A 24,732-nucleotide genomic window follows, 5' to 3' on the forward strand; every position below is an offset into this window, starting at 1 on the left:
ATATTTTGTTCTTTCACCAACATATTACCATGAAACAATGGCACAAATGAATGACCCCTGACCCCAGGAAACGCTGTCTCATTTTGTCTGCACTGCAGTTGTATGTACAACAAAGTGACAATAAAGCCTGATTTGATTTGATTTGAATGAGTGAAAGCTACTCTATCACCCTCACCTGGGTCAGAGTTTCAGAATCAATGTTATAGTCGTTAACAAAAGAATAACGGTGTAAGACACTGAAGCTCAGAAAACAGACACAAGGTGGCCGATCAGAAAGATAAGATAAGCTAAAGCTTTATTGATCCCCGTGTGGATATTAAGTCAACGTAGCAGGAAATTAACACAGACTGAAGCAAAGAAAAAAAAAATTTCACAGAGCCATATTGCTGCAAGCAACTTCAGGAAGAGACTGACTGTTCAGACATTCAGGCCTTTGCTCTCATTTCCCAATTCAGATTCAGACAAAACTCGCAGACAACAGGATCCTCACTCTCACTAATACCTCTGCTGCTGCAGCGTCATACTTCAACCAATATTTGAATAATGGTTTCAGCTCAAAGCCTTACATCTCTCCCTTACCTCTCACTGAGCATCCAGGGATCCAAATGGGATTTCACAGTTTTCTTTCAGCAGAAAAAAATGTTTTGTTGGCAGCCAGAGAAAACTGTTAGAAAATACCACAAGGCAATCACCATGTGGCCACGCTATTGATTTAGCTATTTCTGTACAATCAAATACTAACAAGGGAGCAGTAATGAAAAACAACACTTTTTTCCTCCAACAGTGTTCCTGCTGCCCGAGGGCCATCAAGAGGTGAATTCAGATCAGTCATTTTAGAAATATTTCAAACCTCTATGCCTGCCTGTGCACTGTAAAACTTTTTACCGTTTTAACTTTTAACGTTTTACCTAGCTTATGGTGGTAACTGGGAAAATAATTTCCTACAGATTTCGCCAGGTCAGCTTCATTTGCACAGTGGTTAGTTGCAGCTGGTTCAAAAGAGATTCACAATGGCAGCATTATGAGGATAATTAATAAAAATATAAAACTAAAAATGTCAACCTTAGATGCTTCGCTGAGGTTCATAAACACAAAAGTCATTCAAAAAAAAAAGGAGAAAGAAATCACACCAAGAGAGACCAAAAATAGGGAAGCCCCTTCCAGTCTGATCACGATGCAGCGGGTAGGCAGAGTGAGAAAACAATTATTGGATGTGAAAATCTATGTGCTTTATTAACTCGTGTGAAGTTACAAGATTTATAGGAAGTAAGATTTGTGTTATTGCAGCGTCAAATTTTCCACCTTAACTGTGAAGTTTCCCACGGCTCCCGCAATCTTTCTCATATATAGCGACAACTAGGCTATACGTCAACATTTGGATTTTTAATCTTAAGCCAGACAGCAGCTGGGGCCAAGTAGAGCATGAGAAGAGGGACCATATGAGTTTTATTATGCAGCATTGTCCTCAGCCAGAGAGGGGAGAGTGGGTGAAACAAATATATAGTAAGAAAGTATAGAGGTACGGAATGATAATTTGTTTCCAAGTTTCTGGATGCCAGAGCGAACCTGAAATACACCCTGACATTGGAAACCAAACTGGAAATGGTTGGCTGGTATGATCTTCTGAAAAGGGAGGAAAACTGCATTTTCATTTACTAACATAAAGATTGCGTGCAGAGTGCAGAGTATAGCAGCCTCGGTCAGTCTTTAAAGGTATTTGACCAATAACACAGTCCTTTAAAAATATGCGTGGATGTAATTAACACACTGTATATGCACTTTTGGTTATTACATGCTCCCCATAAACTCTGCCTGTTTCAGCATCCAAATGTACAGATGGCAGGATTAGGGAGTGTTGCCAATGCTGCCCTTTGGTAGTTTGACTCTCATTACATTGCACAGATGAATAAGTCATATAAGGCAGCTCTGCCATCTCTTCTGTTTCACCTCAGGGGGCAGAAGATTGCTGAAGTTGCCTGGAGCTCGTCCAGTTTTGGGCACCAGGCCTCCCTCAATGAGAACTCATCTCAGAATAACAGTACAGCACCAGTACAGTGTGTCCTTATCCCCAACATACGCTCTGCAGGGTTTCCTGTAGGAAATCCCATTATTAACGATTCAGTTCTTCAGTTATTTCCAATTACTGTTCAACAAATACAATACAACGCTAAATGGTTCTAGATACTGGGGACAGAAGTGAAAAAAACTGCTGTGAAAACCAATGTTAATCAGAAACATTTATCATAACTTCTGTAAGATTATTGTTTATATTATCTGACAATGTTGTAAAAACGCAGCATGATGTGGTGACAGCCCATTTAAAAATACAACTGAGAAATGTGGGCTTGGGAGACATGCTGCCTTCATTAATACTGCCCTCTAATTTTTGACTGTTAAAACTCAGTTGACACTTTAATCCAAATAGAATTTACAAATACAATGAAATATTAATTATCAGATTTTTTTGAGCTAAAGCCATCCGACTTGGTTAATCAGAGCAGCAGGAAACATCTATCCATATATACATTCAACACTTTTTTTCATATTAAAACATATGGGAAGCAGCTGTAGGATGCCCAAGAGCTGCACGCTATGAAAAAAAAAAAAAAAGAGCAGCTTGGACAGCATGAAAAAAATCTGCTTTTTAGAGAAGTGAGAATTGTGGACTACTAACAAATCAACATGAAGCAGAAGACTGTTTCAACACAGCAACAAAGATAAAGTGAACATATTGTACCAGTGGAGAAACTGGTCATTACAGTAACTGACTATCCACAACAAAGCAAAGCGGTGGCATCAAATACAACAAAGCAGCTGAGCTGGAACTGGTGACCTAAAATGGATGAGTGGTCTATTGTTATGGAAACAAGATGCACATTATGTAATCTGCTTATTATTTTTCCACAATCTAATGAATGGTACAGTCATGTGTTATGGCAGGTAGGTATTTCACAGGCCTCCACAGAGACAACCAGTGATGTGAACCCTGAACCGGACCACAGCTGAAGGACTCACCAGATGTTGGAGTGATTTGAGCCCAGAAACTGTCCAACTTGGAGAGAAATGCAATATTCCATTTCATCATTTACAACTGTCCAACTCCTTCTCTCACTTATCATCATAGTCCCTATTTATACCAAGCAGGTATGGAAAAAATAAAAGAGATCCCTAAGAAATTAATCAAACCTTTCCCTTTAAAATACTAAACATCTGATGCAACAGTCTGCATGGTGACAAAAAAGCAGACAAAAAAGAAAGAACATGAAATAAAATGTCAGGAAGACAGAGAGGTGAAAGAACTTTGGATGGGCCCAGTGATGAGATAAGGTGTGAGAGATCGATCTGTAGGACACACAACGTATTACTTACAGTGTAAAGTTCATTTGTCACTTTCACCAGCTCCTCGTGCATCTGGATCCCAATGTCCTTACTCTGAAACACAGAGAGCAAAAAGGAAGTGGGTGAAAAAACAAATAACATTTGAGCAGTGACCTGCTAGAGCAATTGTACAGTCTATCATACTGACACTGTGACTTTGGTTCTGTCATATGAACCCTATTTACTTTGGTGGTCCCATCTTTTCATCCAGCACCACCAACACTTTAGTTAATGAAAATTTACCTCTAAAATGAAAGACTGACACTTGAATGCTCAGCAGAAGGTAAACACTTCAATCCCCACCCAAATCCAACCCCCCATTCCTCTGTCTCACCATCTCTTTTCTCCTATGAAACATATTTCATTTTAGTAATTCCACTTGTTAGTGGAATTAATAGTGAAGCTTACAAATCAACTGTACAATGTATATTTACACAACCACAATAATGTATCAGTTGAGCAAAATTTTCCTTTTAGAAGACCAATTTTACACAACTAAGACTGTTTCCTATGATTACTGAACTTTACTTTGCACTTCCTGTCTTTCGCAAAGTCTCCTTTTCACCCCTTACCTATGAGGGTGTGCATGTGTGAAGTGTGTAAAAGGGTAAAGACAATGTGTGATATCCTCTTACAAAGAAAAACACATTCTATTGACGAAAATAAAAATTAGTAAAGCATCAAGAGGAAAAAACAAATTCCATTTCCATTTTCATATCTCATCTTGATAATGAAAGGATTGCTCAAGCCATCATTTCTCTCTGCTACCAGTTTAAGTCCATTTTGTTTAGAATCACATGCACCTTGTGTTTCCACAGTCATTACACCGCACAGCATGTCCTGTGATCAAAATCATGGGACACACCTGGACTGGAGGGAGAAATGACTGACAGAGTGGATGAAATAACATCTGTTTGTGTGGGAGTTGAAGGCATAAAGCATTTATTTGTAGACTTTGAGGTGAGAAAATGCTCAGTGTGATGGTCTGACACATTCAGAAAACAGAAGAAACACCTCCTCTGATTTGACAGAGCTACAGCAACTTGTTATGTTTGAGAGAGGGTGAGACAAAAAAACAACACAGATTCAATCACAAATAGGAACCTGGTTGAGCCACTCTCAACAATGTGACTATAATCAGTCCTCTTGTGCATTATTATGCGTTATGGGTAATCATGTAGTGCTGAGATCTTAAAACTCACAGTTTGATTTGGGTACATCCGATTTAATGGATATTCAATGTAGGTTTCTACAAAACCTGGCTGGTATCTATCAACATGACGTGCAGCACAAATTCATTTGTTTCACCTAAGATTATAATGGGGAGATGATTTTCAACCTTGTCTGAACCATTTTTTTGTTGCAAGGTATATTTTGAAGTGAAGTGAAAAATAAATCAGCCAAAATGGAGGCAACACTATCTGTGGCTATGGCCTTGTTATTTTTCCACGTGTGGGTTCAAGAAGCAGAGCCCTGTTAACATGGTGTGGTTTTTAAAAGTACAGGCCACCAAACGCCTGAAACCACCCCCTTTTGAACTTTTGATTGTAATTGGTTGTAATTGCTGTGCAAGAATTGCAAGAAACTTTAGTGGCTACAAACTGAAATCTTTCACAAAGCCTGGTAGCTGTGATGAGTGAGACTTAGTAATGTGAAACGCACTACAATTTGGCATGGAGAGGAAAATGGCCCACAGTGGGCAACATCAAAGCTGACCTACGGGGAATAACAGTGAAACCATTAAAACATCAAAACAAATCCAACTTGCCAGTCAGATCTTAAGCTCTTTACAGCTGAAGGATGGAAAGGAAAACTGTTGTGAAGTGAAAAGGTCATGAAAATTAAAGCTAAATTTATGAGTGAAACAGCTCATGATTACAGCTATTCAGTTGAACTAGGTGGGCTCTTGGTGTGCAGCTAAAACTCCTCCTCAGGTGCTACATGCAAAAGTGTACAATATGTGATGTGCTTTTAAATATGACAACATTTAAAATAGAACAAAAAGTTCTATTAACCCCCATGTGTTCACCACCTTTCATAAACACCAGTGTCAGAAGCTGACTAATTTCTCCTGGTTCACGCGAAATGGTGCAACATAATGACTCAGCAAGAAGCATAATGGTCATTTCACATATGAATCATTATGAGAAGCTTCATTTTCTGTCAGAGGACAATCTGTGATAAAAGAGAACGTGACTGCACCCATATAGGCAAAGGGTGACAATAAACAGAAACAGGGCAAGTACTCATTTCAGTCGTGTGTACACACAAACACATACATACACATCCCAAATCAAACCACACCCACCCACTGTTGAGAAGGATTCATAGACAGATGAAAGTTACGTTTTTGTCCACACCCTGCCAGGCTGCAATAAGCGTGCTTGAAATAACTTGCTACTGGTGAGTCAGAAACTAAACTAATCATCAAAGACAGAAAAAAAAAACTCATAAAGCAAAATTTTACTCCAACAGTTGCTTCCTTAAATTAGATTAAGAAAAACAAAATAACCTAAGCAATACAGAGGGGATTTGTTCTTTCTGCTTTTATCTGGAGTGCAGGCATTAAGTCCCACTCAAACAAGCACTGGACTGAATGTGATAAATGGGGGAAAATCCTCAGAGGGTTCCAGCAGCTGGTGAATGGCATCTGTATGCATCAGTGGCTCTGAAGTGAGACAGACTGCAGCATGTACTGCAGAGACTCAGAGGGAGCAGGGAGGGTTCAACCAGCGAGTGAAAGACTGTGATGCAACACACTGTAAGAGCTGTAGTAGGTCATAACAGCCCTTATAGTAACGCCTGCAAATATACATTCTTAAAATCTTCCCTTCAAAAGTGGCACAAAAATTAATGTATTCTCTTTGCAATTCATTTATATTGAGAGTCGTGGAGCAGACAGGAAACTCTTCCCTCTGAACATCCACACATTCCAAATGTACTATACATTATTTAGGACCTTGTTGCTTTTTTGAACACAGCCGTGCAACTCTGTGATCAGCCAACTCAACAGAGGCATGAAATTAACACAGCACCTGTAAAATATAGAAAAGATTTTGAGCATTTTCTGGAAATATTCAGCTCTTTAGTTGAATATAGCACCTAAAGATGTTGAAAATAACATCAAGATAAATACAATTTATCATTAATGTAATATATTCCTGTTACAGGTCACATGTGGATGTTTATATGTAAATAAAGTTTTTGTCAACACCTGTACTTCTTGCTATTGATCACCTTGATATGTCCAACAGTTAATCATCCAAAGCTCTTCCATTCATTTCAATTTAAAATTCTAAATTTTCTCCAGAGCTCCTTGACATTATTTTTGATACATTATTTATTATCTTGCAATATGTCTTCTGGCAAGCAGCAGCTGTGGCATCCATTCACACTTTAAAATACAGAAAATGCTACCTGAGGGCACCTGACTCAAAAAGGATGGAGTGTTTCTCTCTTGTCAGCTCTGGCACACACACACACACACACACACACACACACACACACACACACACACACACACACACACACACACACACACACACACACACACACACACACACACAGTAATATCTGAATGGAGCCTTGAAAGCAGACTGGAGCTCACCTACAGGAAGGCCTGCAAGGTGAAAACAGGATTCTGATGTTTGGATAAGACCTCAGCCATCTCTGCTATGTGCTGACAGTGAGCCAGACATTGCTCACACTAGAAGGTGCAGTAGAGCCTTGGGCTGGGGGGGTCTCAGCTCCATTTTACCCCACTTTGCTTCTACTGCTCTGCAAGCCAGACAGAACTCACACCTTTTACTAATTCATTGTGTGCTGAGACAGAGCTCAAGGTATCACATTTCTTAGTGCGGCCACCAGTCTGCAAGCAAGGCTAGACTGAGCAATAGATGTGGGCAAGCTGTTTTCATTTCAACAGCTCCAACCTGCACCTTGCAAGTTCTACTGGATGGTAACTACAATGCGTGACAACGAGACTGTAAGTTTAGAGGTAAGATGCCTGAGAGATGGAAATCCTTTCCTCAACAAATAAAGGATATTGGTTGATATGTGCACCCTCTGTGCACATTTTGTGTACCGGTGATGAAAAAGCAGTATAGCAAACAAAGAGGGAGGGATGATAGTTTCACTGACCTTCTTGAACAGGCGGATGACATCCTCGCTGATCTGGGCCAAACGGACAATGACATTGTTGGTGTAGATGTCGCTGAGGGTGGCATGGTCGCGGCTCTCACGCCTCGTCTGGTTTAGCACCAAGTACCAGCAGTTTACTGAGGACAGCAGGTGCTGGTCTTTCCTGAAAAAAACAGGAGGAACACATGATTGTTAGAATGCCTCTCAGGATAAATCCAAGTCTGGACAATATTTCCATTTGCTTTAAATTACCATCCATTACCAATTACACTGAATGGTTATAGGAAGAATTGCAATAACATTACACAGTGAACTACAGTGCACTACAGTGTTTTACAGGCAGCAACTATTGTTTGGCTGAATATGGAAACATTTGTGGTTATTTTAAGGTAAACTACATAGCAACAGACATGATGTGCTAAAAGAAGACAACCTGTGGTGGCATAAAATGGCCCATTTCCTTCTTTTTTTCTTTACTCTGTTTCTACCACAGCGAATGCCTACCACCCCCTCACTCTATCATTTCCTTTCTGTCCTCCACTGCACTCTAACATTGCTTAATTCTAGCAAGGCATCAGTTGGTTAAATGTATAATGCTAGTGACCATTATTCCTTCAGAGAGCCTCCATAATGCTAATCACATCTAATGAAGTTGATAACTAGCGACTGCAGAGTGCTTTCTCCATTATTCCTTTACTCTGCCCTTAAATACACTTACATCACGCTGACAGGACACAAGCACCAGCACATCACCCTCATAACATCAGGGAAGGCCCACAGATGGGCTGGCACATGTAGTAAAGTTCATTTATCTGTTTTTTTTTACTTGTGTCTTCAATGTTAAAATTAGGATGGTGTCCTGAGATGCACTTTTTCTGAAGGCAAGTCAATTTGTAATTACAAAAATGTTAATGGTAATTTGAAAGCGCTGAGAAAATCCAGCCATCAATCCGCACCGTATCACAGTCTTGCCATCAAGAAGTAATACTAAAATGATTAAATTGGTAGACATTAATTTGCTGTGTTAGAATGAGATGAACTCATCTGACAGGCTATATGAAAAAGATGGGCAAGATTTAGGTTTTACTAACAATAGAGGACCTAATGAGGACCATATTCTCCTTCACTCCGCTGGGATGGCCTATTTCTACTGTCTCACCATCCCTCATTTTGTACCAGTTCTGCTTGACTGACCTATCTGCCTGCAAGGGACGCAGCTCTTTGGTGTATAATTGCTGTTTGCAGTTGAGAGATTCAGGGAACAAGTACCTCTACTCTCCACTAATCCCTAAAAGTGGTCAGAGATGCTTCATCACATCCCTAAGCACAACCAGGCTCTCATTCTCTTGCCTTTTTTATCCTCATCAGCTTCCCACCCAAACATTGTACAAAAGGGGTAAATCCTCAGCCCTCCTCTGGTGATTTAAAGTACTTATGGGCCTGTGCTCCCCAATATGCCGGTAAATCTGATGCTTAAGTCACTTTTCCTTTTAGGTTATTTAGTGTTTCATTTCTATGCCACACTGACCATATTACAATGTAACCTACAATTTTGGAAATTATAGGCCTTAAGGGTATTTAAATCTGCAGGAAAACACACACTAAAAATTATGTATATAAAGCACCAAACAGAACTGAGGCCCTAGTCACACTTGGCACTGACATGCATCTCGGGTGATTCGATCAGTGGACAGGAAGTGTGTGAATCTAAGTACAGGTGTTAATGCACCCAAGATGCATTGAGAATGCACTGAGATCCAATCACTCATATGGCCACATTTTTTTAGCCCATAGAGATATATTACAAGTGTGCCAAATATTTTGGTTTAATTGATTTGCCTGGAACTCACCATGGAATAGACCCAGTCTGTATTTGTTTGATTTCTTCTTCTTCATCTTTTAATTTCCGTCAGACTAGGCACAGGAAGTGCATTGTTGCCTCCAGCTGGTTAAAAACAACACCACATTTGGTCTTTTCAAATGGAAATGATGTAGATGCCAACCTACTTTTCAGATGCTCCTCTAAACTCAGATGCGCTTGAGGCAAAATCTGCCAATCCAGCACATTGCAATCTCTTCTGTACAATACCAAAAGACTGTGTCCACCACATTCAGGGACACCATAGGTGCAATGTCTACACACCCCTGCCCTTTGGTGCACTGGCCAGAGAGACATTGCTTGCAAGTTAGCATGACACATCAGTTTGTGGAGCCTTTTGGCAATCGTGTTGCAGCTATTGTGGACTGCTTAGAAATTAACATTGAGACAGCATCAAGTCTGAAAACTAAAGCACAGACATTTCCCCACTATAAACACAGGCACACCCTAAAGTATCTCACTGTCATGACACCACAGGGAGCTATCGCTTTCACTTCCAAAGGGTGGGGAGGTCGTGTCAGTGACAAGCATGTGACCGAGAACAGGGGCCTTCTTCATAAACTATTGCCTGGAGACTTGGTAAATGGAAAACAGACTGCACATACATTTTACCTTAGCAGTTTATAATGCACTTTACAGTTTTGCCTGTCATTGACGCATACACACATACACATTGATGGCAACAGAGCTGCCATGCAAGACACAGGCCGACACATCAAGAGCAACTTTGACACTTTGACATGTGGACAGGAGGAGGCAGGGACTGAACCGCCAACCCAGAGCTTAGTGGACAACCAGCTCTACCACCTGAGCCACAGCTGCCCTTGGCAGATCGTGGATTTGAGATCAGGGACAGTGTAGACAGACTACTGAGTGCAGAAGTGAAAATCCCTGTATTCACAAAAAGATGCTGCCAGCTGGATGCAAAAGATGTGGAGGAGATACAGTAGAGTAGTAGCCTGACTATCATACTCAGACACTACTTTTTCTATACCGGCTCCAACACAGAGGCCCATCACAATGGACCAACACACAATGCAAGACTCATTCCTCTATCTCTACCCTGTACCCACTTCTCCTTACTGATTTCCTGTAAAAGGCTGAGTATCAGCTGAGAGCCTGCGGGTCAATTAATCTAGAGGGCTTCAAAAGGGTTAGTTTTGGATGGCTCGGTGCCCTCTGTATTTATACACAGGATATCATTAACATGCAGAAGGCAAACGATGAGCTCTGAGAGTCTCTAGAGAAGTGAGAAGGAAGAGGAGGAGGAGGAGAGAAGAGAGAAGCTTTCTGGCATCCTATTACATCTGTCTCATCCTGCAAAGCACTGCCTGACTGTCGACACGGTTTTTACAATTTTCTGCTCTCCCTCATTGTCTCTGCGAGACAGATACAAACATGAACTATATTCTGTAAATGCATGGAGGAGCATGAAGAAGACAAGACACAGAGACAGAGGAAGTGAATGGAGAAACAAAGATGGAGTATATGGTTGGAGGATATTGTGATAATCCTTTGATTCAAGGGTAAACTGATGGCAAGCTGTCTCCATAATGCGCATACCCTGAACAAGAAAGCACTGTATAGAACAGTGTCCATGCTTTAGTCATGGCTGCTCCGAATGCCACCATCTAATCACACGGAGCCTATGATGTGTCTGAGCCAGGATTTCCAGAAGGAAGTGTGTATTTATCAAACCAGGACTCGGCACTGTGAAGGCCTTTAATCCCCTCCACACTGCCTGCCTGCTGCTTATCAATGAAACAGCCAAGGAAAAGGAGAAGGAGCCAAACAGTTTCAAAAGACAAGGGGGCACGTGGGCACATGCCGGCAGCTTTGCCATTCAAATTTGCTTTGCCCCCGTTTTCAAACAGGGCTTCAATATGCTACATTGCTGATTTGCACATCATTTAGCAGTTCTTTTTTTTTGTGACGAGACAGACTGCCAACATTTGATAATGCACAGCTGCACAGAAGCAGGGGCCGGAGCAGAGCAGCACATGGTGCAGCATCAGTGAAGAGGAGACGAGGGTCTGACAAGATCTGGAGAACAAGCTGCAAACCGGCTAATCTATTGATGTTGTACATGGTGACTTCCACCAGCTGGAATTGTCAGTCTGACAAGAGCAGTGAATTGACTGCTGTGTTCAAACAAACCAAGCCCAGAGAGATATAGTTTAACCTTTTAACCTTTGCCCCTCAGACCACCAGAGAGCAACTATGGGGCCAAAGCTGTCGTTTAATGCCAGTGCACAAAGGCCACAAAGCAACTATTATCATATCTGGTCCTATCCTATAACTGATGACATAATTCCCCCCTAAGTATAAAATAACTAAAGCATTGCATCATACTCTTTCACAGAAGCTGTTTAAAAACAAACGTGCTCTGGACACAGGCTGCATCAATCGTAATGTGCAATGCTGGGAGGAGTATTTATAAAAGAAACAGGCTGGGATATCCATTTCAGTATTTTCAAAGCTGTGCCCTGCTGACCATAAAATAAACAGAGACATCACTTGGAAATGAGCAAAGGCTCACGAGCTTCAAACCTAAAATAACACACATACAAAAAGATCCAGCACTGTAAAGAGGAACACTTTTCTCCAAGCTCCTCCCAAACCAATCACTTGGTTCCACGCACAAAGAGCTTAACACAAATTCACAGACACACACACACACACACACACAAACACCAATTTGGATACCACTGCAAGCCCCGTCTTATCTCTCCCAGACAGGTTATTCTCGGTATCAATATTGCATGAGTTGCCCTACTAATGGTGCAATGTTACATCTGAATATGTCTGTATGACAGACAGACGATATCAATCCACTCTAATTTGATGGGGTACATTATAAATCCCATTCATGATATACCCTGAAACATCTGCTCCATAATTAAAATCCAGTAAACTGTTGTCTCTTAGGAACGGTGAAGCAGTAAGAGAAAAGAAGTGGCACACTATCTGGAAGAGCAACTGCAGTATGGAGCAGCTAAGTAATCCTTCAGTGTTTCTTTTCACTGTGGCAAATGAGGTAAAGTGGAAGAGCAAAATTATCCTTGATCGGGTTGCTGCGGTGTAGCTGTAGCTGCAGTAGCTGTAAATCACAATGGCACTGAGTTTGCTAATGAATCTGCACTGGAAGGGTTCAGCCAACAGACTGTAGGCTGTGATCCAGGACATATGGAAGCCCTTCCTGGTTAGGATGACTCTATTTTATAGCGCTGTTTTGATGTCCCCCTCAAAAACATAAAGGTACAACTAGGCAAAAGTTACTAGGCTGCTTCTGAAGTACTCCTCTGAGTGTACAGAGCACAACTTTTACTGCAATTACAGACAGCCACAGGCATGTTGACGGGTGTCTGGAAAAAAAAATAGTTGAGATTTGTGACATCTGATGAAATACCAAGTCAAACAGACAAAATCAAAAGCTAGTAATTGTGTACACAAAACATAGATCTCTGTCAGGCTAAAGGGTCTAAAATGTTTTTCTGTTTTCTGTGTTTCTGATGGTGCGTAGTGCGTGGTCGGGCTTCATACCAGTTAAATGTTTTTATTGGACAAACACAAGTGTTTTTCTTGCCTAAGCCCATTTGGTGTTTTGGTGGCTCGCCATGAGCTTGACTACACTAAAGTGGGAGGAAAGGCACAGTAAAGGGCGTGTCACAGCTGATTACCAGGATTTGTGGTCGCCTGCCTGCTCAGACCAGGAGTGTAAGGCACAAGGTGCAAACATGTTCTGAGCCTTTTGTGGCTTCACCAAAAGCTTATAAGCTCACTTAGGACGACAGACTGGTCAGTTTGAGCTTGACGTATCTTCTAATGCGAAAGAGTGTGTGGAATGAATGTCAGGAAACAAACACTTTCAGTCTGACTGAATATTACATCCTTTATACGTGTCAAGTATCAGGTAGCAGCCTCCCATCAGCACTTCCTCTGTGGTATGTTAGTCCTTCAGTTAGAATCTCTAGCTCATGCTGTTGAATTCTTTTTACAGATTATGATGCATTCATTCGAAGTTCAAAGAAGGCAAGTACAGTGTACAGGGGTTGCATAAAAAGTCAGCGCATTTAAAGTGTCATACCTCAATGTTGTCCATTTAGTTATCACTATAATGTATATCTGTATATCTTGGCAGGGTAACATGTAATATTATTAGAGCATGTGTCTGAGGATTAGCTGTTTTTTCTTACACCTGTCCGTCGCTGCGTGTGGATTAGATCAACTGTACAGTCCAAAGGTTAAGCCCCTGTGTTGCAGCAGCAGCACAGCTCTGTCTACTATCAGTCAAGTCTTAGACGCCAGAGTGAAGCAAGCCTCTACTAATACAGCTGGACTCAATTATCCAATCAAACCCTCATCCACTTCACACACACACACACACTCACTCTCACACATCCAGTACATATGCTGCATATGCACACTTCTACATGACCAAAAGCTATGGAGTATAAAGAATACCAGAATATCTTACTCAATTAAAAGTACTGCCGATTTGCTGACAGTGATTTTTTCTGTTTACAAGCTAACCATGGAATGTGATAAGCACTGCCAAATTATGGCTGTCATGTCCCAAAACTTTTAAACCAGGTTTATCAAAAAGAACTGTCACACCCTGAGTTTGCATGTCTAAATCACACTTCCCTTCCTGTGGGATCCATTCAGTATGCTTCACTGGAGAGTCATGGATGGATGGTGACATTTCAGAAATGCAAGCAGAGCATGTATGTCTGCTGGGTGGATCGCCTGGACAGTAACCATTGTTTAACAGCAAGAATGCCTGCTCAAGCTGAGAATATGAAAGTATTGAATGACACAAACCACATCATGCCATTCTTTTACTGTTGTACTACTGTATACACATGCAACAGTCAGCATTACTGTCACACAAAATGTATTAATTGTATTGTCATTCACTGCATTTACTGTGAATATTTTTAAATAATATTTGTTAGTTTACATTTGAGCAGTCTAGTTGTCCAGCAGATCAGTGAGCATCTGAGAGTCAGACAGGCACCTTCATGTCACGTATTTCAAACTAAAAATATTTTAAATCTGAAAATGTTTGGAATGCAGTCCTGCTGTTTCCATTTGCAAGAGTCAGAGCTGGGGTTGGAGTCCATACTGTATAAGATGGAGTAGATTCATGCCTGAGGTCTGCTGCCACATCACAACTGGGTTAGCGCTCCTGATTTCAGACTGAACTAAGCTCGCCTGCTCGCCCGAGGTGCCTGATTTTGGGAGCGGCAGCGCTTAATTTCATGCCCTGCGTGAGTCATGTACCAATGTGTTGGCGGTGGTTTCTGTTTAGACGATCCCTCTTTTCTTCACCAGAGTATGTTTCAGAATTTCCTGCACATCTAAATGGGTCAGGGCTACAGGTGAGCTGATTTTGATCTGAGAACATTAAATGACCTTCTTTAAACCCTGTTTCCTTCACTCGCAAGATCAGTTGGTCCTTTCTGCCTTTGTACTTTGCCAGTGGCTTTACAATTCTCTTCAAAAGACACAGTCTTTCTTTCAGCAAAATGTTACATGTCAAATATCTGAAGTCTGTAAAAGTGCTTCTGTAAAATATTCGATTCTATTCTATTCTCAATAATTGCAATTTTTATCACTTCTAAGTATAGTTCTATAATTCTATAATGTTGATAGTGCATAATTTTATCCATATCAGTCAATAACATTACAGTAATACAGCGGTGTCTTTTGCTGTTAGCTCTCTGACAAAAGTTCCTTCAGCCAGCAATCAAACAAACACGTACAGCACCAGTTACACTGTGTGGTATCTGTTCTATTTTTGCTAATAAGCTGCTCTCTCGGATAACTTACATGGTTTTTAATTTAACATCAACATTCACACAGATTCAGAGCCAATTCAGAGATGCCTGATGCGCAGCCTGTGCAAAGTCTGCCACATTTGTACAATTTAAAACATAATGAAGCAAAAACCTTCACTCAAAGCTTTCTTCTATAAAGTTAAGTGCTAAATTACAGCACTGCATTGAATTTGTTATGTCCACCCCTCAACAGTCTTTAACTTCTTTAATGAACTGCATCCTCATCATCATCCCAGAACCATCTGACCTTTGAAGACATCATAAAAGATCTCGACAGTAATAATAGATATTCTCTTACAGTACATAAACACAATGGTGTATTTTGTTGCATAGTTCTGCACTGTCATCAAACAAAGCATTGTGGTTAGCAGCAGGGCTGGGTCTTACAGTCAGGTTATAAACAGTGAAGTGTTTAGAGGCGGACAGAGTAACTTGGCAAACAGATCCTTGTGATCAGGGTGCACACTGAAAGAAAAAAAGGGCAGTAGCTCTACAAAAAATACATTTAACGTGAACTCTGACAAACTCTTACAAAAAGCAGTTGATTTTAAGTAAATGATGTTAAGGAAAGCAAATCTGAAAATGCAACAAAGCACACAACCTCGAAAATGCACAAATACTGTACATGCAACATCTGCGGGGAGGGACACTCACTTGAACTGCTGATGTTCTCTGGAGCTGCGGATCTTGGAGGAGAACCTCTCTGCCAGTTTCTCTAAGCTGCGGGAATATTCCAGTTCGATCTCTGCTTTGCGGCGGAAGAACTCCTGCAGGTCTTGTAGCAACTGGATACGAGAATCAGACTGCTGCTCCAAGCATTTGAACTGCTCCACCAGCTGGTTTCGGATCTCTGTCCACCAAAATACCAAAGAAAAATTACATGAGTCAACTGTTTACACTGCTGTCACAACAATAGTTTTACAATACTGAGTATCCGACGGCTAGAATAATTTATTTGTCAGGTATTTGACTTCCACACACTTGCATCGTGTTGAAAAGGTTTCTGCATTAGCAGTTTATGGGACTATGTAAAGCATTTCAAAACAGGAACATGTTTTTAAATCTTATAGTGGTAAAACTGGTAAAAACTGCACAAAATAAGTGATTCATAGTTAAGATGACAGATTGTAATGCCAGTAGCATTGTTAAGGTTAAAGCTGCTCCTCAACATTAAGGCCACATTTCCTACAAACCCTGCAGCTTGGTGTGCAAAGGATATTTGTTTTTCTGATGTTGTTCAACTGAAGAAAATACATTTACAAGGATTAAAAAGTCAGTGCGAGAAAAAGAAACAGGAAAAGGAGACCCCAGAAACATTTGTATGACTGTTGTTTTCCCAACAGTAACATAAAGCCTCTCGCCGAGAGCGAGAACGACCACTGAGATGCCATGCCAAGCCGGTAAGGTGACCTGTGTGTATGACCTCTCATAAGCGTCTACATTGTGGACATACAGCGAGATCAAACTGATTTAATGAGAAGCTAATGCACTCCCCTTCTTGGAGCAAGGAGTTGAGTAACATTTCTCCTTAAGAGGAACCTGATGCTGCCAGGCAGACTACGCATCCTTCATACCAGCGGGAAACCCATGAAAGAAAACCAATTCCTCTTTGTAATGCTTTCATCAGCAGCAATGATGCCTCAACACAGGAACAGAGAAAGGCCTATTCTGCAGAACAAAAACACAACTTGATGGAAGGAGCTACAGTAAACAGGATCAGCGGTGTCACTTCTCAAAAGGAAGGAAACCGCCTGAACTAATGAACATCCTTTATTGGAGACCAAAAAATTTTCTAATAAACCACAACACAGATCTGAGTGCAGATCCTGAGTCAAGTTGAGCTGTAGAACTGAATAACAAGATTAGAGCACAGCCAGCTGTGGTTTCATCTCCGTACTGTTCTTCTTGTAATCTTTAGGAATTCCTTTAAACAAACCTGTTTCATAGATTTCTTAAGAAAATGTTTAATTTCTGCATTTCAAGCAGTAAGTACACATAGGAACACGGAATGATGTACTGTTTCTAATGTAGAAAGAATTTATTTGGCCAGTTTACTCAAGATTTCGTAAACTCAAAAGGACTTTTTTTGTGTTTATTTGTTCTCAAAAGGTCTGAATGGAAATTCTCTTGAAAGCAGAACTTCCTAAATGTAAGTCACTGCATGTCGTAACATCCTTTTGTTACAACATGAGTCATAGCAAGTTCTAACCCTAAAAAATAAGGATTGGAGGATGGATTTTACACATATCTGAGCCATGGCAGTAACACTGCAGGAGGATGAACTGCTGACTGAATGGTGAAACCACAGCTGTGTGTTTCCATGCTGCTGAGGGTGTAATTTGGTCACCCAGGCCCTCCTCATGGATATATATGCAGGCTCTGTCTGCTGGGGAAGCAGTAATGTTGTGCAGGGGAGTCTTTTCTCTCCCTGTGATGTCGTGCCGCCTGGTCTCAGCCTCGAGCGGCATGCTTCACTCTGTGGTTAACCATTGTCCCAGCCCTCCCCTTTATCCAGGGGCCTCCCTCTGCCTCAAAGCACTGAGGGCTTAAAGCTCAGTTTTTAGTACGAGGGCTGAACCAGGAGCTCAGGGAGAGAACAGATCAGTCCTGTCAAGAATGTCTTGCCTTTGCAGAGATGTAGCTATGTTCCCTGTTTGCAATGTTTTTTTATTCAATTTTTTTTTCTTTTACAGAGAGAAACAGTGCCAAGGCAGGCGAGCCAAAAGAAATGCCCCAGGAAAATGTGACACCGATGTGCATGAGTGACAGGGAGGACTTTTGAAAGCACTCTTTTACAAAAAGGGAACTCTGAGCCACCAGCTGCAGCTCTGCATTTGACAGATGAGTTTGGAAAAATAGGTCACACACACCAAAGTGGTGTGTGCCCTTCCCTTGGAGAAACCATAAGCAATTGGAGAATTATTCCCTAAGTATTCCCAGTTCTTTGAGTGGCTTCATTCGCTGTGGTTTATTCAAAGCGAGGGACCCCTCTGTGGTTCCTTTCAATCTGTGAGGAGGAGGAATGCTGTGAATGCAGGCCTGCACTAAAAGTTAAGATAACTGTTTATCTATTTGAACACCACCAAAACAAGTCCTGTACACTATTATTTCACTCCTTACATAAAGAGATCCTTCTGATATCCATTATTGGTCTCTGCTCTGATTTGTTACCAAGTGAAAAAAACAAAAAGAGCTGTGTTTATAGTATAGATAAAACCCTCAGTCAGTAGCACTACACACAACAAGCCTTTACTGTTGTCAAGAATGATTACTGGTTCAAACCACCAACAGATAAAGTGCTTTTAAAGCAGTTAAAAAGATTAATGTTTAATCTAATTCTCCTATAGTATCTGTATAATACATAACCTTAGTATAAATGCTGTTTGAAATACACCAACACCCCTCATACCTCCTCACCTTCCTAACACGTATGTAACAATTCTTTGAACATGGATGCCCCACTTTCAGCTTAGCTGCTCTGGTTTACTTGGTTTCAAAACAAAAAATTGCGTTGCAGCTAAAATCATTATAAAGTCATTGTGCATAAGCAAAGCACTATCTTCCATATGAGCCTCCTCATAAACTTACAGTACATATGCAATGTTCTTCAACTGATCTACAGAATGAAAAAAAAAGGACTTTTAGCTGCCAGTATTAGCATGGCCTGCAAAGCATTCAATGTATTAAAGCATGAGCTCGTTTGAAGTAGTTGACCTTTAATTTCAGAAGAAAATTTGCCTTTCAAACAGTGCTTTTGATTACACTGTTAGTGGATTAGGGGTAAGGCAAGTACTCCCAGTGCAGGTGGGAACCTACCAAAAACACAACTCTTCTAATTCAAAGTGGACAAGTTAAACCTTTAATGTTGGTGCTTGATGAAGCATGCAGTTAGTGTCTGCGGCAGACCTGCTGTGTGTTGTCTCTACGTGTTTCTATTTAGAGATGGAGCCATCTGCTTTTTTTTTTTTTTTTGCTTTTTTTTTTAAAGGAAGGAGGGGGTTATCTTCAGATAAAAGGGCTGTTGGAGAAAAGGGGGAATGAGACTGGAGCAGCTGAAATATGGTCAAACTCATGCAAATGAGGGCTGAAATTTTTGGTTTGATAATAGCCTATTATAGGATGTCTAAGATAAACAGTCATCTTTTAATGTATGGGCAGGTTCATTACTGCTAACATATGACATACAGTATATGTCATGTATATGTCATAATTACATACTGTTTATATGATATATTAAGAGAACAGTTAATATTCCTCACAGACACTTTACATTCCTGACCTCAGGTCCATACATCATCGTTATAAGAGCCCTACCCCTTCCTCTGGACACCTGCTCTACAATATTTTTTCTCCTGCACCGTTTAGGGACAGGAATTGAAAGCACGGTGGATACTTGTCTCCTCGCAGAACAGGAAAACCTCTGAAAACAATAGTAGGATGTTGGAGATCCCTGAACTTTGACGCTCACAGACAAAATCCTGTATTGGCAGCTGTGTTACAGCAAAGTATGGTGATGTGTCCCACAATGACTGCTGCTGGTATAGAAAAATCAAATTTAGGTTTAGGCTGTTAGAACTGAAAAATGTCTGCTGGAGTTGAACTACACCCACAGTCTTTTGTGCCTGAAAGAAATGCCGTAGATGACAGCTTCCAACGTGTTTTCTCATGCACACCCCTGTCGAGCTTGTTAGCAGGCATTCACACTGGCTTACACTACGGATGTATTAGGAGAACTGGGTACGAGATGCATAAGGCAAAATATTTTTAGGCTTCCACAGGCGTTTGTGTTTCTTGGGCTCATAGAGCAGAGTACAGTCCTTCTCTGGCTCAGCTGGTTGATATCAACTGCATTAAGAGACGTCCTCTGGCTCTAGCTGACTTCCTGTTGGCTCCCTGCATAGTTGAATGGCATTAAAATAATTCACTGATGCACCTATTCAGTTACAATTTTAAATGCACCTGCAGTATAAGAGTCAAATTTTGATTTCAGGGGGTTTGCGATGCTCAGGAAAGTGTCTTCATCATTTCATTGTTTATTTTTCGGGGGGGGGGGGTTAAATATCTTTAAGGGCAAAAAAAGGGAATGTATAAAAAACCCAGATGGACATCAGAGAAACAGATTATGCTGCAGGTGTGGTGTGGCGTTCCTCTGTAATGATTTATTTTTTTGCCTTTTTCAGTCAAAATGGTAAAACTGATCCACACTACAAAGGACTGACATTCTTTCCACGCTTGGGGTGCCATCGTCTCTGATGTATTCAAAGCACAGTATGGACACATTTAGGGACTGAGAACAAGATATTACTGATTATCTTATTTAAAAAAAAAGATCTGGACTTCCTCCTGAAGTCAATTCAGGACACCGGGGTGATGCACTGATGCAGCATTTTACTGCAAGTTTGCTCTTTAGGAGGGCCACGTGATGTCTTGATGCAATGAAAAATAGTAGTGCGGTGAATGAGAGGGATATTCTGCAGAGCATCCTGAGGACAGCAGGGGAGGCCAGGCCGCACAGGGCAGCAGGCTGCCTGAGGAGCAGCAGGAGAGATGGATCATTTCACTGCAGGATAATAAAGCTAAAATATGATCTCCCATAGAGAAGAGTTTGAGGGTGAATATGTCTTCTCTGCAGATAATTACAGCCCTGTTTAATACACATTTAAATATTTCAGTGAATCAATAAGAAGCACAGATTCCACTTTGTGATTTTTTTCCCAACACTTGATATTGGTGCAGTGAGTGTGGAGGAAAGAACTACATGTTTGTGTGTAATATGGACAAATTATAAATCAAATTATAATATCGACAAATTATAAATCATATAAATCATAACCTGAGAAGGTATTAAACACTTTGAAAATAATGTTTTTGGGCATTCACATAAACATGCGTTGAGGCACACACACATACAGCATCTAGACACACACACCAGACAAAAGCAACTCCGAGCCAAATTCACTAACCTAATCCCCAACTCAGCTCTGCAGTATCTGGGCTCTACACTGCAGAGCCAAATTCACATGAAAAGCAGACACACAGACAAAAGCAACCCTTATCCAGACCTTAATTCACTCTCTCTGTCCCCCTGCACTGAGTCTCATAATACAAGTTCCAGTCGTTGAACTAATCCCCTACTTCTCTGTTCTTTTTTTTTTTTTTTTTAAATCCCCTAATGATTAATGCAATTTTGGATTCATGAGTGCATGCTTCTGATGTCTGTTCTTCAGGTTCTTCTCTGTCTGTCTCTATCTCACATGGTCCCTCATGAGCCCAGACCGCCGCAGCACGTGTACTCAAAGATAAGACAACAGGAGCTGAGACCAATCAATGGCTGAGCAGAGGTGAACCGATGGAGCGTCTTACAACAAGATGTCAGCTGTCAGTCTCTGGGTCATTCCTCACTCTCAGTCCTCCTTCCTAATTATCTGCTGGTTCACCGGATCTTCCACTGGATATTCTGCCAAAAAATCAGTTAAAAATCAATCTAGAGATTGCTTGTCTTTATTTTTTATTTATTTTTCACTAACTTGCAGCTTTTTGTGCTCACAATCTACTCACTGAGAACAAATGATATCTAGGCTACAGTCTTGGATATGAAGCCTAATAATAGACAAACAAAGCGCTCATTTAAGCCTCCCAAATTGTAATAAGCCTTAAACCACACACTATGAAGGAAACCCATGATGACAACAAAATAATAAACATTCAGCAGTCGATCTGCTTCCCAGTGCAATAAGAGGAAAATCATCCCAGACTTCCTCATGGACCTCTCATATTGATTTCCTCTCTTGTGCCCCTATCGTCATCATTGTCAGCACATTACATGAGTGTGATACTTCAGGAAACCGTAAGCGTGCGCTACAACCGGAAACACGCCCTTTCAGACGCTTGCCGTCCATCTTTTGCTGTATCTAGGATCCAGCTCTGCAGGACAAGGCTGAGAGGTGTCTCCATGGCAACACAGGCGTGCACCAGTCCTTTGGGAGCAGCTTATTGGAGGAGAGATGGAGTCTGATGGATGTGGATAGGTGGCAGCAGTGAGTGAGGAGGCACGTGCGGGTTGTATGCACTGTGACATGGTATAACATTGACTGTGAAGCTGATAAGGTAATCACAGTGCAGCAGCATCTGATCAAAGCAGTAAAACTAAATTTACCATTTCCTTCTGAACATGGCTTCCATCAAATTAAAAACAAATACTCTCACGGCATACAGTAATGCACCAAGGAACTAGAAGTTTGAAATGATTCAGTTCATTCAACCACATTTAGCTTTCATAAAGGCAGAGTACACGGCCCTCTCAAACACCAGCTATGTTTAAGCGAGATCAGTTACACAGGGACAGCTCTTCACTGGCTCAAAGGAGGTGAAACTGAGAGTAGAGTTCAGCTGAAAAAAGACAGAGAGAAACAAAGCAGAGACACGTCACCTTTGTTTTATTTATTTATTTATTTATTTATTTTGTGTCTTTGGTGAACTGCTTATTTTTTGCAGGTTTCAGGTTGAATTTCAGTTAACATGTACTACAATTATAATAAATTATAATAGGGTTGGAACTATTATTATATAATTATTATTAACTAATCAATTAACTATTGATTAAACATGCAAGAAAGTTATTAAGTAAACAATGCAAAACAAATACCTAGTTACAGCTTCTCTATTGTGAGGATTTGTTAGTTTTCTTGTCTCAAGTGACAGTAAAGCCATTATCTTTGGGTATTGTGCAATACTGAAAATAATCACTAGTTGCAGCCCTACAGTTAACAATTCATTAGCCCAATTATAACAAAACACCACAGTTTTGTGCTCCTAATAACGAATGAACCTGTGCCACATGCAGTGCTATTTCTACCATCAGTGGTGGATAAGAGGGATTTGTGAGCTGCACAGAGGAGCACTCTTTAATTATCTAAAGTCCACTGTGGGACATGTGCTTCACTGATATATAATAAAGTTAATCTAGCAGGTCCCTAGCCTGCACTGTAAGAACTTAACTAATTACTTCATCAAACAGCGACTTTTTCAAACTCTCATTGTGGAGTTATTTTTGCACAACTGGCCTGTTTCCTCTGTTTCTAAGCTTACTTTTTCTCGGCAGGAAGTGCTTTTTTAACAAGACTTTCTTCTTGCTTTCATCAAGTATTGCTGCATATCACCATGGATACCTGTGAGGCAATAGAGCAAAATAATGGCAATAATTAATAATAAGATTTGCTCTTTTTTTCCTCCATCTTTGTTTATTTTTTAGATCTATGATGATAAATAAATAATAAATAAAGTTTGGTTTGAAATAATGGAGGCAATTAAACTGCCAGTCACTCACTTGACATTGTTACACTTCATTGTCTTCAGAAACTTGTCTGTAAATGTGTTGAGACAAAAGGTTCTATAAACCTGTTGTTGGACCCTTAGAGTAAACAACAGTTTCAATGTGTGGCATTAAAAAAACAGGGAAATGCATCAAAAAGAGACTGAAGACTGAATCCAAACATTCTCAGTCTCAGGGTCACCCCTAAGCTTGCACAGTTTTTCCTAATATTAGAACGAATCTTCAATTGCAAATATACAAGAATATATGAAGCATCAAACTCATATTCCTGTACGCAGAGTTTGACAGAGGTCTTTGTACAAGATTGTTAAGAGTCTTCTTATTGGAAAGTACAGTGGTAACAGAGTAAAAGACATAGAAGAGATAGAAGACAGCATTCAATGAGCAGGTTTCACATGTCAGATCAACCACTCTTTTTAAATTAAAGTCAAGTTTAATAGCCCTGTAACTAGGTTTTAGTCCCCCAGAAAACAGCAGTACATTACTAGACTTGTAATACAATCATGGTGTTAAAAGCTACACTAAAATTCTTTCAGCATGAATAAATGAATTAAATGAGAAGTGAAATCATGCACTGACTGGCACCACATAACCAAGAAAATGAAACTGTTTTTTCTGTTTAAATGGACCTTTGTCTATTTAATCAATGCCAATCCAAAAACTATTCTGAGACTGCGTTAAATAATAATCTATGCCTGGCAGATCAGCCATTTCATGAAAGGCCGATTATCTCTCGAACGATTGTGAAGCGGACAGAACAAACTCTCAATTTATCATGTGGCAGCTGCATTCATCATACCAGTTTACAAAGAAGAGACCAGAGTCTGCAATGTTAAATAAACTCTGAGTAAAACCACTTTATATGGGCTATCTTTATGGTGACAGAGGACATGATATAGTTTTCTAAAGCACTGAAGACACAACTGGATCTTTTGTCAGTTTTGTGACACTTTCTTAACACTGTACTACTTTGATGGACACAAATAAAAAGAGGAAAGTCGTATTGTTGGGACAACAATGTAAAAATTCGGTCTTGTTGACTCTTTTACTTTCAATGACTTGACAACTACACATTTTTCCAAACTCATGTTTTCCTCAATTACATGTCATGAGGTACAGAACTAGTTAAAAGGAATAGTTTGACATTTTGGGAAACAAAC

The 24,732-nt window shown here is 40.4% G+C and overlaps 1 protein-coding gene across 1 annotated transcript in view; it reads right to left on the reverse strand.

Annotated features, from left to right (window-relative positions):
• Window positions 1-24,732, reverse strand: part of srgap3 (SLIT-ROBO Rho GTPase activating protein 3) — a 54,554-nt gene that overhangs the window by 24,204 nt on the left and 5,618 nt on the right. The window contains exons 2-4 of the mRNA XM_041033474.1: window positions 15,895-16,090; window positions 7,519-7,681; window positions 3,370-3,432 (exon numbers count right to left, since the gene is read on the reverse strand). Coding sequence (XP_040889408.1) covers window positions 3,370-3,432; window positions 7,519-7,681; window positions 15,895-16,090 — 422 coding nt within the window. The remainder of the gene's footprint in view (window positions 1-3,369; window positions 3,433-7,518; window positions 7,682-15,894; window positions 16,091-24,732) is intronic.

This window comes from Toxotes jaculatrix, chromosome 3 (assembly GCF_017976425.1).
Source record: "Toxotes jaculatrix isolate fToxJac2 chromosome 3, fToxJac2.pri, whole genome shotgun sequence".
Classification (NCBI taxonomy): Eukaryota; Metazoa; Chordata; class Actinopteri; family Toxotidae; genus Toxotes; species Toxotes jaculatrix.